Below are 20,379 nucleotides of genomic sequence, written 5' to 3'. Positions count from 1 at the left end.
AGGTGTTTACTACTCTTTGTGTCCCCTTTGGAAAAATGTCCCCATAGTTTACCATTCCAGTGATCACTGGTACTAGGACTGCAATAAAATCTAAATTCCCCCCCCAGTGGTGACAAAGCAGTAAAAGCCAGACTGAGGTTTTAACCTTGCCCAACTCATACACCTAAATAAAAAAAAAATGGCAGGAGTTCCACTATACTATCTTCACTTTAATAAACCGACATCCTGGTAGGGGGCGTTTTGGAATGTCTCTTCCAATAATCAGTCTGAAGAGGGGGCCAATCACCACTTTCAATCTCTACATAAATCCACTTTGATACTGGGATAAAATATGCAAATATTTGTGAGATCCATCAGCCTGTGTATGTAGTTCTTTTATGGTGGTGTGTATCAAGGCAGGCAGCTCTTACTTAGACAATCCATATCAACTACATTTGGTTGTTGCAAGTTTGGGTCACCCACCTTCAAGAAGGAGATTTTTTGGCTGATGATCTAAATAAGGCAGGGAGCTGTAGGGTTGCTAAACTCTAAATACTGTTGGCATTGCCTATCTGAATATCTGGGGGGGAGCTCACGCCATAGCGTGGAAGTCTACATATGCTTTTTTGTGCATTGAGGGCATTCAAAGTAAATTGGCTGCTTAATTGCAGCACCAAAAATATGGGCATTACCCTTCAATAAACTGTGGAGATGTGTATGGGCCCCACAATCGATGGCAGCTTTATGGAAACAATATCATCTGAATGTAAATTGTTTCCGTATTATATTTTTAGCCATTAAAGCCCTTGCTTCTACCATGGTTCCCTTTAGGGTGAACTCTAAAAAAAATAAAATCTTGAAGACCCCAATCTGTGACACAATAATAAACAGCAGCAATATATTTGTATAAATGATTAAAATATTAATAATTATCCAACATGCCTGACAAATTAGACATTCCACATTTGTGGTGTTGCACCTGAGATAGATCTGATAGCAGCTAAGGTTGGGTAGATCATCAAAATAATAGAGAGTGACAAAGACTTTGTACGTTGATACATTCACTTCCTGCACCAAACAGTAGGCATTCTACCAAATTCTAAATGATGGAGCCTTATGATTATAAAATTTAACAGAGATTTATTTCTGAGCCTTACTAATGGAGAGTTCTTTAAATACAGGGTTTATACAGGAAAACATACACTTTTCCGAGACCTCCATCCAGGCTCTCTCATTGCCTTCCATGCACATTTCCATATTGAAATCGGACACACATTAGAATACATGCAGACAGACAATAGAACATCTCATTGAGTTCTGAACCTGAGGCCATCCCCGCAACATTTTTTCTTTACAGCTGATATGAGACTTTGTTCAAACGCTATAATTTTATTTTTATTTGTAGTCCCAATCCAAATAAAATCTTGTTTTTGGAACAGCGGTGTGTTTGCTGTCATTACTAATACTCTGCTCTGTATTTATCCCCAACTTTGAGCAAAATTCCCTGTAGCTTTGTTATCTGTCTTTTTTTTGTCTCTTGTTACCTATCAATCATCACATCATTTTCTGGACTTCCCTAGACGAAGCTGCTTTGGGAAGTCCCGTGTTTTTAATGTGTTGTCTTTCATGTGATGTATTTTAGTTTTGTTCTCAGGCCGCAAGCAAAAATTAAAAGGACAACTCTATGTAAACCTTATTTGTGAGTTTGAGGCAGGTAGTGATGGGTTGCCATTACAAGCTGACTTCTCAAAGGACAAGTTTACTTTTATACAAAAACCCAAGTAGTCCACCCTACGGAGGTTCTAATCTAATTTCACATCAAAAAGCAAATATTCCCTGCTCACTTTCCAGCTAGCCTTCCAAAAAAAAAAAAAAAAAAAATGACCCTGTCTAACAGTTCACATTAAAAACAAAAGGTTTAGTCACACACATTTGCAAACATATGTGTAAGCCGCAGTGGCCACATCAAAGCACCCCAGTGTACTGCGGTCAGAACTCTATCATTTTGAGTGTGTCCCCAAAGTGGATCACATATTTAGCAGTGGATAGATTAAGGGCAGGTTTGCCTGGAGGGAGTGGTACAGATGTTCATGGGACACTGGTACAGATGTTCATGCTGCAGATGTTCATGGTACAGATGTTCATAAGACATTTGGACAGGGACAGTGGTGCTTGGTGTACACTCTGTGGGGATGGCTGCAGTCTCTGTGATCTCTGTGAATATAAGGATTCATGGGACACCCAGCAAGGACACAATGGCAGCTGAAGGAATCTCATGCGTGCCCAATGCACAAACTGTACAAACAAATGGCAACCACCCCAACCTATAACTGGCCTTTGCTGCAAGGAGCGCATGGAAGGGCGCTGTACCCCCAGCATCTGTAGGGAGTCATGGCACAGGCATGGCCAGTGCTGGAAAAGAGTTTGGGTCAAAGAATGGTAAACACAAGTGAAGGTTGTTAATGTCAGCCATCTGGGCGGGGTAGTGACTGGGTTTTTTTTTTAGTTTAGGGGCAATGGAAGGTGGACTGTTAGGTTTGTGTATAAATATGAATTTGTTCTTTAAATCTCTGACACTCCGATAGTGAAATTTACCTGAAGCAGTTTGTGTTTCCATCTCCTACTGGAAAGCCATAATGATGGTACCACTCTCTCTAGATTCAAAAGTATTCATTTGCCTTGCATTATGAAGAATCAGTCGGGGGGGGGAGAGTTACACCATCATTCGATCATTCGGCTTTGCAATGGAAGAAATTCTGTTGTGGATCTCTCACCAATGGAATTCCTGGTGGATTCAGGTCAACGATGGGATTCTATTGGCCCCAACCATACAAGCCTAAAATATAAAGTTGGGGTGGAATATATCTATACTATCCATCAAACATTTGCTTCAGTGGTTAGGTAACATTTTAATAGTTTATTTTCTACCCTGACAAAAGTACTGAAAATATTTTATTCTCATTATGGTATAAACCTCAACCAGAGGCTGTAGCGTGAGGCTGTGTTCATCCCCGAAATGGTCCAATAGCTAGATAATGAGAAAACAGTAAGGCTTTCTTTCTATTTCAAGTAAGAAAACCTGCAAAAACCTATTAAAGATCCAACAGCCAAATTTTTAACTGCCGCAACCTTCATATATATTGTTGGAGGGGGCACCAGACCAGATACCTGCTCCTACTTCCATTCGGGTTGCCCCTGCCCCCCTCCCCTCCCCCTTGCCCGCAGCCTCTTGGGAGGTCCCAGGTCCCAGAAGGCTGCGGGACAATTCACAAAGCGCAGTGTGACTCATGCATGCGTAGTGTGAAGCTGTCAGTGAAGCTGCAAAGAGCCACAGCCGGCCCCCCACTCTAAAGATGCCAGCACCGGAGTCCCGAAGACCGGTGAAGAACCGGCCCAGGTGAGGACGGTGCTGGATCCTTGGACAGGTAAGTGTCCATTTATTTAAAGTCAGTAACAACAGTTTTTACACATTACCATGGATAAGCCACTTTAAAGGGATTGTAAAATCTCACGGTTTTTCACCTTAATGCAGTCTATGCATTAGGGTGAAAAACCTTCTTTGGCTGCAGCCCCCCCCCCCACCCCTGTTTTTCTTACCTGAGCCCATCCAGGCTGAGTCCCACTATCTATGTCAATGGACGCAGCAGCAGGACTCAGGAACGAGCCCGCACGGGTGCCCCCCCCTAATGGAAAGCGTCTCTCTGTTGGGGGGGGGGCACCTGATGAAGGGGAGGGGCCAGGAGCGCCATTGGGGCACCCCAGAAGAGGAGGATCTGGGCTGCTCTGCGCAAAACCCTTGCACAAAGCAGGTAAGCAGGATTGGACTGACAATTCATGGGGCCCCCGGGCAATAGGAGATTATGGGGCCCCCAGGCAATAGATTATGGGGTCACACAGTATACACACACACACATACAGTATACACACACAGACACACAATACACACACAGTATACACATACACACACTGAAAAGGTACTGGAGAGGCGGGGCAGCTATAATCTTGGGATTTTTAAAAAAACACAGATTTTTACATACTGTCCCTGGTTTTATTGAGGCTGGCAACCCTGATGGGGCCCCTTAGTGGCATGGGGCCCTCGGGCAGTGCCGAGAGCCCGAATGGTCAGTCCGCCCCTGCAGGTAAGTATAACATTTTTGTTATTTTTAGTAAAAAAAAAAAACGAACCTTTAAAATCACTTTAAGCTCTTTCTGACCACGTAACGCATATGTATGGCAGCAAAGAGGGCGGGCTTTAACCCCCACATGCTGCACATAGCCATCCATGGGCTGCAGAGCTTTTCTTTGCTGAGAGTGCCCTCGTTGCCTACTCCCAGCATAGTGACGGAGCTGTCAATACAGCTCTCTGTTTCTACCAACAATCAGGACCAGATAGGACCGGCTCCTAATCATGGGCAGCCATTCACAGTGGTTGGATGATTGGTCAGTGCTTCCTGCCCCTGGAGCGTAAAGACCCTGGTAAAGGGACATCGGGGCTGGGCAGGAAGTTGCCGCAGTTAAAAAAAATTCTGATTTGGACCTCCTGGTTTTTAGTTTTGTATACCCCATACCTATTACATTTATTGCAGATTTTTCCTCTTGAATTACAAAGTGATCTTTGCTGTTTTCTTGTGAAAATCTGAATGTTCTATTCCCAATGTTTTATTAGGTAAGGAAATAAGTGGCATACATTTTAACACAAATACCAACCTATTGCATTGTACATGTAGTATTTTTAACCAGGTCCTCCCTGATCCGTTCTGGGCCCCCAAAGGGAAAAAACGTTTGTTACATTTTCCCAGACGTACCTTGCAGTGAATGGCATTACATATAGTGCATGTTGCCTGCGGGAAAAGTGAGCTGCCGCTAGTGACTAAAATAATTTCTAGAGCTCATGTAACAGTTTACCCAGAAATCAGACCGTCTTGCTTGCAAGTGAGAGTTCTTGTGTGACGCATGCTAATGATATGACCCTTTTTCCTGCTCCAGCTAATTTACCCGGATAGTCTGCGTGTGGCGATAGTGTCATTAATTAGTCACCCTATATATACGCTTACATGAGTGCACCACATGCCATAACTCTTTTCTTTGGGGATGGCCATTTTCCACGTGTATTCATTGTGTCTTGCCTATTTTAGAATGTCTCCATTTAAAGTCCACATAGCATATTGGAAAATATCTATGTCTGTTTGTCAGCTCCACTCCCCAAGGACCTGAAACAGGATCCATCAATGGTCCCCAATACAGAACGCTTAAGTCTACATGCAGTATATGAATATTTTCCTAAAGGGAATGAATAGTGGTTATGTATATCATCTCTTTTGTTATTTTTTTTAATGGTCAGGACTATGAAATATGAAATAAAACTTATTAATATTTTGCTTTTTTGTGCCACTATACATATAAGTGCTCAATACATAAGGCCACGTTCAGACCTGAGTGATTTTCTGCTTGAAGCTTGTAGTTCTAAAACGCTCAACAAGCGAAATCCCATTAATTCCAGTGGCTCCTGTTCACATCTGAGCGTTCTGTTCGCCTGAAGCAAAACGCCTGACTAGAGCGTTTTACGAGCGTTTCCAGCTCAAATAGCAGCTCTCCACCCCTAATTTCCTCTCTTTCTTCTAGTGCTTTCTATTGGCTAAACAAAAACGCCTGAAGCTGTAAAACGCTTGTAATACGCTTCTAAAACACATTAAAAATGCTTGTAAAATGGATACCTCTTCTGGTTCCTCCTCTGTTCCCCTCAGCTCTAGGAAATGTATACAACAAAAACTCCACGAGCTGAAGTTAGTGGATGCCTGGTGCATTCTACATGCTGGCAGGGGCGTTGTTAGGTCTACAAAACATCTGGGGCTAGAGCCCATAGCAGCGTAGTAAAGAAAGTCATACGCTTGGGTGGGCATACACATGTATATACAGTAATATACATGTGTGTGTATATATCCCCAGAGAGTCCCCCACTTACATCAAGGTCCTCAGAGAGCCCCCCTTACATCAGGGTCCCCAGAGAGCCCCCCCTTACATCAGGGTCCCCAGAGAGCCCCTTCTTTACATCAGAGTCCCCAGAGAGCCTCTCCCTTGCATCAGGGTCCCCAGAGTGCCTCCCCCTTGCATCAGGGTCCCCAGAGAGCCTCTTCCTTGCATCAGGGTCCCCAGAGAGCCCCAAACTTACATTAGGGTCCCCAGAGAGCCTCCCCCTTAAATCAGAGTCCCCAGAGAGCCTCTCCCTTGCATCAGGGTCCCCAGAGAGCCCCCCACTTACATCAGGGTTCCCAGAGAGCCTCCCCTCCCCTTGGGGACCCCTGCAGAGACTCAAGGCTATGGGCCCCAGATTCAGGGCTATAGCCCCAAAAGCCACCCCCTAGCGACACAACTGTGTGCTGGTGAACGAGATTACTTTTTCTTCTCTACCCCTCACCAGTTGTACTCCCGAATAGACCTCTTTCTGGTTCCACACCAACTATTATCTCTTGTCCAAGACATTTCTATTGGCCACATAACTTGGTCTGATCATGCGCCTGTCATGCTGCGTCTCTCTCTGTCTAATTCTAACGCCCGCCACGGACTGGCGATGGTGTTTGAACGAGAGCCTGTTGCAGATTCCAGAGGTTTTGAATGAGGGGGTCCAAGAAATCATGGCTTACTTTCAAACAAATGCTATCCCGGAGAGTGATCCAGGCTTTGTGTGGGAAGCCCATAAAGTGGTCATAAGGGGAATTCTGATCAAACACGGATCCCGTATTAAAAAGACGAGAGAAGCGCAAATGACAAAACTGCTGGCCGCTATCCAGGTTCTTGAACTGCAACACAAAAGGTCACCTGACTCGTTGGGACCGAACTTGCTGATCTCCGTCGGCAGGTCTCTGACCTCCTTCGCTACAAAGCTAAAGCGGCACTCCAATCGTGCAAAAAGGTAGTGTACGAATCAGGGGACAAATGTGGCAAATGGCTAGCCCAGGCCCTCAGAGACCAACGTAAGGCTTTTTATATCCCATATATTAAGGATTCGGATGGGCGAAAACTCTCTTAACCCAAAGATATCGCCCATACGTTTGGGGAATTTTATTCCTCCCTCTACAACCTTCCATCCTCTCCTCCCTCCTCCTCCATAGAAGAATACCTCTCTTCGGCACATCTATCGCGCCTCCCATCCCCAATTCGGGGAGAGCTTAAGGTCCCTATCTCCATGGAGGAGCTGAGCGGGGCAGTAAAGTCAGCCAAACATGGCAAAGCACCCGGCCCAGACAGGTTAACTATACAGTACTACAAGACCCTCCTCCATGGTTGAGAACTTATATATATAGTGGCACAATATATATAATTTTTGCATGATCATATTCTGGTTAAATGGGGAGCGCGGTGATTAACCACTTTCTTTTCACAACTGCTCATTTTGTCTAGGAGTGAGGAGAAAGCTTATACGCATCTAATCCTTCGTTCCACTGGAAAACAGCACTCCTCCACCTTCCAGCAGTGGACTATTCCTGGTCTATGGAGTCTGCTCTGGGCTTGATGAAATTAGGAATAGTCCACAAGTCAAGATTGCTGGAGCGTGGGGGAGTGCCAGACCGTTCTTGTGCTGGGAGGATCCGAGGCTTGGGTAAGTATATCTCCTTTCTCCTCTCCCCTAGAAAAAAATGAGCATTTAACCTGTGCATTGTGGGCACAGCCTCAATGCATGGGAAAACTTTTTTTTTTGCCTAGAGATGTCCTTTAAGGCTACATTCGTATAGGCGATTTGGCAGTGGCAGGAAAATGCCGATTCCTGCTGCTGCTTTTGCCAGCTGTGAGCGGCTTGCTGTGGCTGCAGAGCCCATACACTTTAATGACAGGCCAACGGTGGTCGCAGCTATCCCTGGTTGTTCGCACAACCAGAGGTCATAACAAATAAGTGTACAAGCTTGGCGGCCACTTACAGGTGGCAAAAACAGCAGCAGGAATCTGTGAAATCCTACAGATACCTGCAGAACCTCTAAATACCCTCTGCTTTGGCCAAAAGCTGTTCAGAACAGGCAAAGCTCTGATACTTCTGGGTACTGTCGAAGCTTGCCCACTTCCTCATACCCTCCCACTGCATTCTTATTGGCCTGTCACTATGATGGACTGCCTCTTTGACCAATGGAATTGTGTGTGAGGTAGGAGGTAATGGGCAAGCTCCAGAACTAGCAGAAGGTGACAGAGCTTTGCTTGTTTAGATTGTTCAGCTATAGTGGAGTAAATCTACTGCAGGACCTCTAGGTGCCTGCACTGTATGCCTGCTAGCATCAACTTTAAATTCTTTTATATTTTTTAAAGGCTATTAGTTTTCTTCTTATATGAGGGAAGTCTGTTATTTACACAACTCCTTGACTCATCAGCAGTGACTAAAGCTTTATAAGATTGTGTTTCGAGCAGACAAACTGTACCTAAAAACAATCAGTTCTGCTGTGTCGGCTCTTTCGTTACCCCTAGTTCTCTAGGAATCCTTTGTCATGCATTATATGTTCATTTGAAACACAAAGATTGTGTGTGTTCCATTATATTTTTTTACTTCTAAAAGTATTATTCCTTCCTATGACCAGATATTGCAAGATAGCTGCTATCACTATAATTAGCTCTGTCCTGTAAAGGAGAACCAAGGCGACTGCGGTCTAGCATTTTTTTTATTACTACACTTTGTAAAATTCATTTATGTATTTTCTATTCAATCACATGGTAATTAAGGTTTAAAATAAACACGTTGAAAACCTAAGCAATGAAAACTGAGCATATAATGAAAGATAAGCATAAGCAGAGGTTATCTTCGGTGAATGTCAGTAAGTACATCCATCTCTATAGGCAGCCGAAGTGATATGCAAATCTTCACTTTTCCTATAAAAAAAAAGGTTTGACCCCACCCACTTTTACCTACTCAGACTCCCTTTTGGTCTTTTCAACATGATGAGTGGATGGGTTAGAAAATGCATAATACATTTTTAATGCAATGTGTTAAAATGTGTTACAATACAAGACGTGGTTTTCTTTCTTCTATTTTTTTATGTTCTTTTTCTTTTCTAATTAAAACAAATATTGCATTTTGTACATTATTTGTACATTATTTGTACATTATTTGAACATTGTTTATATTGAAACATGATTTGCATTATACTTCAACTAAGCACACCAATATAAAGAGCTTTATACAAAGTGTGACAATTGAATTCCTGGAATGAACTGTAAAAAATGTTTGCTTACCTATACACTATCGGCTGTTACCACCTTGAAAGTAGTCTCCTTGTAAACTGACACACTTTTCTAGACGACTGCAAACTGCCAGAAACTCTCCTGGAATTTGTTTTCCAGAATGCCGCGCTGTATCTTTGTCTCGGCGCGCTGGATGTCTGGAATGCCTTTTAAATCTATGTCCCTTTTAAAGGATTTTTTAATTTTGGAACCAGTCAAAAGTCGCAGGGGGCTAAGTCAGGGGAATAAGGTGGTTGGTCAAGTTTTGTAATGGGTTTCTGTGTCAGGAACTTGCAAACACTTAACGCATCAGGTGCAGGAGCATTGTCATGGTGGAGAATCCATTGTCAGGCCAGAGTTCCGGCCTTTTCCTCCAAACAGATTCCCATAACCTTTTCATTTTCCACATTTGTATCAGTCTTTTGAGTTTTTGGCTGCCCAGTTCTTGCGTCATCGTGGACATCCTCCCACTCCTCCTTAAAGTAGAAGTACAAAGCTTGTTTGGCTGTACTTCTGTGGATCTCAGGAGTGCAGATCGTTCTGCACTCCTGTGACCCATTTTCAGCAGACAGTGGGCTGAAACCCCTCTATCGGCTGAGATCAAAGAGCTGGTCCAGGCTCAGGAAAGATTGAGACAATGAAGTCGGGATCCTCCCACATGCCCGGCCGGCAGCTCCTGCCCCCTCCACGGCACAGCGCTCCAGTGAGCGAGAAGGGCAGAGCAGACAGCGGTGACTATAGCTTCCAACTGTCCCTGATTTTGAGGGACTCTCCCTGATTTGGAGCAATGTCCCTCTGTCCCTCTTTCCCCATTATTTGTCCCTCATGTTGGTCTGATCTATATAGATGTATATAAAACGCACTTTTTATCTTTCAAAAAAGTGTTTCCCAGTGCTAAACCTTTCATCCAGTTTCTAAATTGCTGCATTTGTAAATTTTAAAAGCTAGTATAAAGGAATAGCAGTGGTAAAAAAGCCCTTGTGGATTTAATTAACCTTTCTTTTTTGGTTAATTCTCCTTTAAGAGGGTGTGGCAGGGGGCATGTCCTATGCCTTTATACATTTGCTAGTAAGTGTCCCTTATTACCATCTCAAAATGTTGGGAGCTATGGCGGTGACTGACAGTCACCAGCGCTCCGCTAAGGGAGCCCTGAGAACCGAGCAATCAGCGGTGTTTGATCGCTCAGGTTCTCAGTTTGAGAGACGGCGGGGGATGGACACAGGATATCGGACCGATTCTGCATCCACCTAGGCAAGTATGATTCGGGGGGTAAAAAAAACTCCATACTTACTCTTTTACACAACTTATGCCATTCAAAAACACTTGATATCTTCATGGAATGTTCATAAGCTGGTTGTAAAGGAGCTAAACTTTCGTTCGCACTTTTGCCAATTTTCATGCAAAATTTGATGTTAATCCGCTGCTCCAGATTCTTGTCACTCATTTTCGCACAGGCGCATTATTTCTTCCACTACTCTGTAAAGACCGAGTCACCTGGTCTGTGACCCAGGGGAGTGCAAGTTAGGACATAACAGAACATGCTCAAGTGCGAATGGCGGTGTGACCCACCACCATAGTGCTAAACCGCAGGCATTCCGGGAATTAAATTGTTACACCCATCGTAGATTATAATGGAAACTACTTCCCCTGCTGTGTTAGTGCAGTTACAATGTAATGGTGTGATAGGCCCCTATAGAGGTGTGGAAGAGGTAGGACCAAGCTTGGCTTTTTTAGGCAAAGTTGAGATTTCACATTCAGTAGTTTTTCTAGATGCATTGAAAGTTTCCACATGTTTTTTTTCACTGTGACCTTTGCTTATGCATTTTCTCATCATTTGCATCATTTGGAATTGCCACGTTTTTAGGAAGATCCTATTTCAGGACACCTTATCTGTCATTGTTATAGCCACTATTCAACCTCACTTTGAAATGTTCTAAAAATTTAGGGGAAAAGATTTCATTTCTGGGGATCGGAGTTGAGAAACACATCCTTCATTGACATGTACAATTATAAAGCAATCACATGAAAATACAGGCTACTGGAAATGTGAACCCTCCTTATTACAGTCTGTTGTTATCATATGTAGTTGGTGTGATTGGAAATCCAAAATTGGAGTATTACATTTCATCCGATCCTCATGTGTTTAGTGTCTGTATTTTCTGCTTTATTATTTAATTTGACCTGATCATGTGTTGAAGTGATTTTTTGGAGCATTGAGAACTGTAATTGTTCATGACTTTGTTTTACTTGTGAAAGTAAAATCCTCAATGTTTCTTTTTCTGCTCCTCCTCCACCCCATTATCCCATCTGTCCGTCTTGCCTCTGTTCCATTCATATTTTTTTTTATTTCCGGCCGTAACATTTATCTTCCCCTCTTTTTTTGTGTTGTCTTTGTGTTTGGTCACCGTGTCGTGTCGTTCCTGGTTGTTGTGTTACTATGTGTGCGAACAAAGCTTCCTCTGGCAGTACCAGCTTGGAGGTGTTGACCCCCTTGCAGGATGTGAGTGTGTGCGCTGGGGAGGCAGCGGTGTTTGAGTGTGTGGTTTCGGGACCCCCGGATCTAGACGTGGACTGGATGTTCCGGGGGAAGCTGCTGCAGCCAGCCCTGCTGGACTGTAAGATGCGTTTCAACGGCAAGCAGTGTCTTCTACTCCTCAACTCTGTACATGAAGATGACAGCGGAGTCTACACCTGCAAACTGAGCACGGCAAGAGGTAGGTCTCATTCATTTTACCATCTTCCCTCCCTTTGTTCTTTTTCTGTGTATACTTAAGAATGCATTTTCCTTTGGAGCAGTAAACTTTAAGCTGGCCATAGATGGTGTGACGGAACGCCTGCTTCCGCCAAACAGTGCCTTCTGCCCTCCGAAACCGTTCCAGCAGACCGAGAGCCAATACCAGCCCTTTTACCCCAAGCATCGTTAACAGACAAGATGTTGGGATGAGAACCAAAGGAATGACTGTTTATTGAACAGAGATACAGGTTTTTATACACTTCAAAAGTAGGTCAGTCACCACATGAACAATAAAACCCAAATATTTACCCAAAACATCACACAAGGAATAGATAACGAGCTAAAGTTGACACGAGGCTAATCCCATCGTAGGATCCTCCAACAGTTAGCCAAATTAGCCAACGGACAAAAACAATAGGTGACTCAATTAACAATGGGAATGTACACCTCGGAGGCACACAATGGGAGAGACCTACTTAAAAATAAACACATAACAAACAGTGATCCCACCCCCACCTCAGACTGGCCATCTACAACAGTTTATTGGGTTGATTTACTAAAGGTAAATTAAATAGACTGTGCACTTTGCAGGAGCAGTTGCTCCAGAGCTTAGTACATGAGGTAAAGCTTCACTTTGCAAAGAATACCCAATCATTTGCAAGGGACATACAAAAAAAACAGCTTTTTTGCTTGCACATGATTGGATGATGAAAGTCAGCAGAGATTCTGCTCATTTACTAAGCTCTGGAGCAACTGCACTTGCAGAGGGCAACTGCCTTTAGCAAACCAACCCCTATGAGACAAACTCATACAATGTTCCAGTAGTCTGAAAAGGTGGAATTCATTTATCTTCATAAATTTCTTGAGGCATATTGTTGATAAATATTTCTGTCCCAAGTGTAGAAGCTTCTCCAACTCAGTCTGCAGAATGACCACCCACTCCAGAGATGAAGCTTTATTGTCCTTATTCAGAGAAGTAATCCAAGCCTCGCTCTCAGGCCTGGTTCACACTTATGCATATTTTAGTGCATTTTCAGTTTTGCAGAAACACACTACAGTCCATATAACATGGTTTCCTATAGATGTACTTCACATCAGTGCATTTTATGGAAAGGGCCAGCGATTTTTTTGAGTTTTTTGGTTCCATAGGGGGAAAAAACAAGGAACAACACTCAGGTGGGTGAATCCAGATAAATGAATGAGTGATGTGAATTGAAGGACTCGTCTCAAGGGTGCTAGCCACGGCTCACCCCCCGTACAAACTGCAAAAAATGAAGAAACGGCTGCACTCCAAGATGATGAAATGAGTCCTTGACTGCTGAGAAGCTTAGTCTTGTCTTACCTCTCACTTATTTTAAACCACAACAAAACCCTTGCCCCCCAAAAAGACACATAGGCCACTAAGTTGGAAGTAGGGCAAGGCCACAGCTTTATTGAACTTCTTAGTATAACAACCTTCAAAATACAAATACCATGCCGGTCACGGTTACACCGTGAGCATCTATAACCAAACTGTATAGTCTAAGAGGCTTGTCTCCACCATCAGTGCGAGACAGGCATTAAACTGACCCCATAATTAACTTGAGGGCATAGCCCATAAAGTAATACCAATTGCTGGCAAGGTAAAACCGCCAAGGAGGCTATGACGAAAACACAACGGGCGGGTGGGTGGACCACACTTGTGACGTCAACTTTCCTCGAAACTAGTGGGACGTGCCTCTGCGTAGCCTTTTCTAGAGTTCCGGCTCCACCCAGTCACCTCGTGCCATTGTAACCAATCCCAACGGAGCCACTCCGACTCCCCGATTAGGTGGACCCCCCCCGCTTGGTTGCCAAGCATCCAGCAGTCAAGGCTCCCGTTCCTTAGGAGGGGCGGGTCAAGGGGCCTTCATTATTAGTCCATCCAAGTGACACACCACAGAAAAAAAACGACAATCAAGGCAGACATGTTTCACACAGTATCATGTGCATTGGCAGTGATTAAGCACATGATACTGTGTGAAACACGTCTACCTGGATGCCTTGTTTGTCGTTTTTGTTTCCTGTGGTGTGTCACTTGGATGAATTAATAAAGGACTAATAATCATCATCTTGGAGTGCAGCCGTTTCTTCCTTTTTGGTTCCATAGACTTCAATGGATCAAAAATGTGTATTGAAAAACGCAAAATGCACCTGGAATATGCATCAGCTGCAACCCTCATAGGTGTGAACCAGGCCTTAAGCCCCGTACACACGGCCAGATTTTCCGACGGGAAATGTTCGATGTCAGGCTGTTGTCAGAAAATCCGACCGTGTGTACAATTGTTGTCGGACATTTTCCACCAACAAATGTTGGCTAGCATGTTTTCAAATTTTCCTCGGACAAATGTGTGTTGTCGGATTTTCCGAGCATGTGTACACAAGTTCGTCGGACAAAAGTCCAAAGTACAAACACGCATGCTCGGAAGCAAGGACAAGCCGGAAGCGGTCGGTCTTGTAAACTAGCGTTCGTAATGGAGAATTAACATTCGTGACGCGGCAAATTATGAAATCTCGAAATGCAGCGCACAATTCTCTTCTTCTTTAATGGGATAATAATGAAGCTGCTTTGCTGGTGATACTGATGGAGTTATTGCAAACTAATTTTCAAAGGCTTTTTTTTTTTTGTGATATCAAGAATAATATTATTATGATTTTTTTTTTAGATTTGGGCAAGTTACCACAACACCATTATCCCGTAGTTTTAAAGATCAAAGATACAACTATGTTGGTGTCCCTTGTCAATTTTACATTGTATTTTATAAAATGTAACTGCCGACTCCCAAACTGTCATTTGAAGTAAATCACATAGCCAAGTATTATTCTACACAATTTTTTTATTGTGCATTAAAAAAAGAAAACAAATAAAATTAGACATGCTATCTGCCAATAGAACTTAACCAAAAAGTGCATTCTATGCATCCAAAAATATAGAAAATATACCAAATCAAATCATTATTATTCAACCAAAAAAATAATGTCAAAGCAATAACTCAAGGCCAATAATAAATATCTCCTCCGATTCCGCAACATGTCTGGTTGACGAACGGCCGTTCAGAAACGAAGTGAAAAGCACGAAATGAAAAGCGTGAAACACTCACCAAACTTCTACTAACACGAAATTAGCAGAAGAAGCCCAAAGGGTGGCGCCAAAGAGCTGAAAAACCACGTAGTACGTCACTACGTTCGTAATTGTTGGCCAACATTTGTGTGACCGTGTGTATGCAAGACAAGTTTGGGCCAACACCCTTCGGACAAAATCCTGCGGTTTTGTTGGCGGAAAGTCCGATTGTGTGTACGAGGTTTTAGTGTCCATTACGTAGTTTTCCATCATTAGAGAATGATCTGCTCTCTCCATAGGCCATACTCAGTGGGTAGGAGGCTTGCCCCAAGTGCTCTCCAAAAGGCCCTGTCCTGGTTGGGTCTGTCACAGATGGATCAAAATTTTGCCGGTTCAGGAGGGACTGGACAAATTTTAAACCTTGCATGCTTGTCAGTGTTCAACAGAAGATAATTGTTAGATCAACTTCTGTCAGATGGAAATGTTGGAAAAGTTTTATCAATCGGTGTATTCTGAAAAGTCCCACTGTCAGAATACAATTTCCTGGTGGGTAGGGTGGGGGGGGGGGGGCAGATGTTTGTCTGGATGGAGCAATCCTTTCATTTAGACACCTTTGGGTGAATAAAGTAAAAAACAAATCATCTATGGTCAGCTTAAAGCCGAGTTGAACTCTCCGCACACCTTGGTATGGTGATAATCTTGACCTTTTATTCATATAAAGCAGCAGGCATCATAACCCAATTATTTTGGGACCTCGCAGGATCCCTTTTTTAAGGCCGGTGCAATATCTCATTCCTTTTTTCATAAATGATCTCCATAGCCTTACAATTTACGATCTTTTAAAAAACACACAAGCAGTTATTAATAGACATGTGCACTGACCAAAAAATGTGTTTGTTTTCGTTTCATTCTTTTTTTTGCTTTTTTCGGAAATTCGGAAATCCAAAAATTCAGAGTTTCAAATTTCCGAATTTTGAATTTCCAAATTTTTGAATTTTCGAATTTTCAAATTTCCCAATTTCGAATTTCCGTTTTTTTAAATTCCGAATTTCTGAATTTTCGAATTCTGAATTTGAAAATCCGAAAAAAAGAAAGAAAATCAGTGAAATTCGAAATAACTAATAATAATAACTATTAAATTATAGGTATTGGAATTTCCTTTCAAATTTGGCTGTTTGTGAATGTAATGAATACAAATTTATCTGAAGTTAAGAATTATCCGAAATAGCGAAGACCGCATCTAAACAAATTTAATGGAACAAATTAATAATAAATAATAGTATTAAAAGGTTTTATTATTATTGTTATTTATTATTATTAGATCGTTACTTTCCATTCTTTTAGATATGGCATTCGTTATTTCAGATAATTCGTACCTTCGGATAAATTTGCACTCGTTACGTTTACTAACAGCCGAATTTGAAAGGAAATTCCAATACCTATAATTTAATAGTTATTATTAGTTACTTCAGATTTTCGAATTTTTGGATTTTCATTCTTTTGAATTTTCGGATTTTCATTCTTATTTTTGGATTTTCAAATTTCAGATTTTTTTTTTAATTTCCAAAATTCCGAATTTCTGAATTTCCTCATTTCGAATTTCCAAGTTCGAATTTTTGAATTTTCCAATTTCCGAAAGTTTCCAATTTTCGAATTTCTGAAATTCCCAATTTTCCAATTTCCGAAATTTCGAATTTCCGAATTTCCGAATTCCAAATGTCTGAATTCCAAATCTCCGAAATTGAAAATTTTCGGAAATTTCAAAATTTCGGAAATTGAAAATTTCGTAAATTCGGAAATTTCAGAATTAACGAATTTTGTCAAAATTTGTTAAAAATTGAATTCAGAACTAAACGAATTGCACATGTCTAGTTATTAACTATCAGTATTTTTTACTCAAACACCCCAACAGCACAAGCATGTTTTACCTGTTACATTCTACATCTTTGTTTTTACAGGCAGGCACCTAAAGCATTTGTTACCCCAACACTTCATATTCCTCACATGTGCCTACTGTTCCATGTACTTGTATGTATGAGAAAGTCTCCTGCTCTCTTTGTATTGCTTCCTTTATGTGAAATCCTTGGTGATCCTGCCAGTCCCCCTGCTTTCCTATTAAAAACTGACCACACTAAGCAGGAGAGCACATCATGGTCAGTTCTCTAGCTGTGCTGGGAACTCAACCTGCTCTCCTCCAATGATCAGACTTCTCCTGACATGCTCATGCTGCACAGCCATTCACTGGGAAGCTCAGTGTTCTGCTGTTTCCCCCCCCCAGCTCTTATTCAGCTGAGAACAGAGGGAATGTGATCACTTATTAAAAAAAAAAGGGGAAAAAAGGTATTTATAATGTTTTTTTTTTTAATATCTATACACAAATGTTTTGCTTTTCATTTCTATTTTAAACCGAATGAGTTGTTTTACAAGGTGATCGTTTACAATCACTTTAAAGAGTCAGTCCACCCAGGAGGACTATTAGCATTAGGTAGATGCTGTAATGTTAAAGCACCTAGTGGCTTCTTCCTGCTGAACCGGCCGAGATTCGAACCGTGTATGGCCAGCCCTACACATGCCCTGTCCATTTTACCGTACAGTGCAGGATGGCCCAGAATATTTTTGACATTTTGCATGTGTACACAAGAGGATAGCCCACAGTATGTCACTTATAGCACAATGTACAGAGTGGAATGGCCCAGACTACTTTACATATAGGACAGTGTACAACATGAGATGGCCCACAGTACTGCACAAATGACACACTGTACAGAGTGGGATGCCCCAGACTATGTCACATTCATATAGCACAATGTACAGAGTGGGATGCCCCAGACTATGTCACATATAGCACAATGTATAGAGTGGGATGACCCAGACTATGTCACATATAGCACAATGTATAGAGTGGAATGACCCACAGTATGTCATGTATCACACCAAAGTGGGATATCTCAGACAATGTCACACTCGACACAGTGTAAAGAATGGGATGGCCCAGACAATGTCACATATAGCACAATGTACAAAGTGAGATGACCCAGACTATGGAGGTTATTTACTAAAGGCAAATCCACTGAAATTGCACTGAAAGTGCACTTGGAAGTGCATTCGCTGTAGATCTGAGGGGGACATGCAAGGAAAATAAAAAAACAGCATTTTAGCTTGCACATGATTGGATGATAAAATCAGCAGAGCTTCCCCTCATTTCAGATCTTCTGCCCAGATTTACAGTGACTGCACTTCCAAGTGCACTTTCAGTGCAATTTCAAGTGCACTTTGCACTTGTAGTTTGCACTTGTAGTGCAAAGTGGATTTTCCCTTCGTAAATAACCCCCAATGTCACATATAGTACAATGTACTAAGTGGGATGGCCAACAGTATGTCGCACATAACACAGTGTACAGTGTGGGGTGGAATATATGTCAAATATAATGTAGATTACAAAATGGAATGACCCACATTATGTTATGTATAGCGCACTGCACAGACAGAGATCACCGGGAGTGTGTTCCCGTATTCAAAGGAAATGCCGCTCCCAGGACCGCCACACCTGGATAGAAGCACACGCCCCAGTCAGCCTCACAGGTGCACGATATATGGGGAAGGAAGAACAATTCTGGACGGCCGCACTCAGTGAAAAAGAAAGCACCTTTATTGTAACAAGGTGGATATACAGGACAGCAGCTAACGCGTTTCACATCTACTGATGCTTACTCATAGCTATGAGTAAGCATCAGTAGGTGTGAAACGCGTTAGCTGCTGTCCTGTGTATCCACCTCTGATGTGACCTGTTTTGGATTTTAATTCCTTTTTGTTACAATAAAGGTGCTTTCTTTTTCACTGAGTGCGGCCGTCCAGAATTGTTCTTCCTTCCCCAGTGTATTCCCGTATAGCATAGTGTACAGAAAGGAATCGTTTGGAGAATATAACATACAGCACAACACAATACACGTTTAATAGTACCATAGCAGACACACATTATACTAAGCTCTCTGCGATTTGAATGGCTATGGATGTGGATACCTCTCAAACTCCCTTCTAGGGTTTTGCCTTCAATATAACTATGGGATGCACATTGCGGCATTAAAGAACACAACAGTGGGGGACACCCTTGTAGTCGCAGAGGCAATAAAACCGCACGTTGGGTGGGAGCAGAGCCTATGGCGGACCAGATTTGGAATCCCCAAGAGGCATAGATATAGATATAGATGTAGATGTAGCCTTTGGATGGGTCAACTGAACTTGAATGTGAAATATCAGATTTGGGTGGACTGACCCTTTAACTATTGATGTTATTATTTTTTTTTTTTTTTTTTATATCAGGTACTTATGTAACACTGTCAATTTACGCAGCACTTTACATATTTATTATACATTCACATCATCATTACTCAAACAACTAAAACTTTCTTACATATGATGTTTCTGTTACCTGTACACATACATTATCCACCTTTCCTTGTTGAACTCATATCTTTGCTTTTCCTCCTGTAATGATCCCAGATGAGCTGACGTGCAGCGCTGTGCTGACTGTCCACCCCTCACTGGCTCCCCTGTTCACCAGGAAGATGCAAGATCGGGATGTGGTGGAGGGTCGCACTGCCCGCCTGGACTGTAAAATCAGCGGCACGCCACCCCCTGTTGTCACATGGACCCATTTCAGTAAGTGCTCCAGCTCTATACCTACCTTCAATGATAATGATAGTCCAGGTTTATAACACCGGATTGCTCACAGCCACAATCATACCCCATATTACATGAACTACTAACCAATTCTATATTATCAACTGCATCGTGTTATTTCCATTTTCCATTGTGAATATTTAAAAGTCTATCGCCCCGTACACACGGTCGGATTTTCCGACGGAAAATGTGTGATAGGACCTTGTTGTCGGAAATTCCAACCGTGTGTGGGCTCCATCACACATTTTCCATCGGATTTTCCGACCCACAAAGTTTGAGAGCATGCTATAAAATTTTTCGACAACAAAATCCGTTGTCGGAAATTCCGATCGTGTGTACACAAATCCGATGCACAAAGTGCCACGCATGCTTAGAATAAATAAAGAGATGAAAGCTATTGGCTACTGCGATAAGAAAAATAAAAAATAAAAAGACTATAACAGGCTACTATTGGCTACTGCCCCGTTTATAGTCCCGATGTACGTGTTTTACGTCACCGCGTTCAGAACGATCGGATTTTCCGACAACTTTGTGTGACCGTGTGTATGCAAGACAAGTTTGAGCCAACATCCGTCAGAAAAAATCCTAGGATTTTGTTGTCGGAATGTCCGATCAATGTCCGACCGTGTGTACGGGGCATTAGAGATGTCTTTATTTGTTTTCTCCATACTGTAGAACCCTGCCTAATGCCGCGTGTACACGACCAGAC

The 20,379-nt window shown here is 42.3% G+C and overlaps 1 protein-coding gene across 3 annotated transcripts in view; it reads left to right on the top strand.

Annotated features, from left to right (window-relative positions):
• The window catches only part of SPEG (striated muscle enriched protein kinase), a 476,968-nt gene that overhangs the window by 306,441 nt on the left and 150,148 nt on the right, over positions 1-20,379 (top strand). For all 3 annotated transcript variants that reach the window (XM_073634316.1, XM_073634315.1, XM_073634317.1), the window contains 2 exons: positions 11,631-11,891; positions 19,491-19,649. In XM_073634316.1, coding sequence (XP_073490417.1) covers positions 11,631-11,891; positions 19,491-19,649 — 420 coding nt within the window. The remainder of the gene's footprint in view (positions 1-11,630; positions 11,892-19,490; positions 19,650-20,379) is intronic.

The sequence above is a fragment of the Aquarana catesbeiana genome, linkage group LG06, assembly GCF_042186555.1.
Source record: "Aquarana catesbeiana isolate 2022-GZ linkage group LG06, ASM4218655v1, whole genome shotgun sequence".
NCBI lineage: Eukaryota > Metazoa > Chordata > Amphibia > Anura > Ranidae > Aquarana > Aquarana catesbeiana.
The sequence above is the reverse complement of the archived record's forward strand: the minus strand, read 5'-3'. Positions and strand labels throughout refer to the sequence as shown.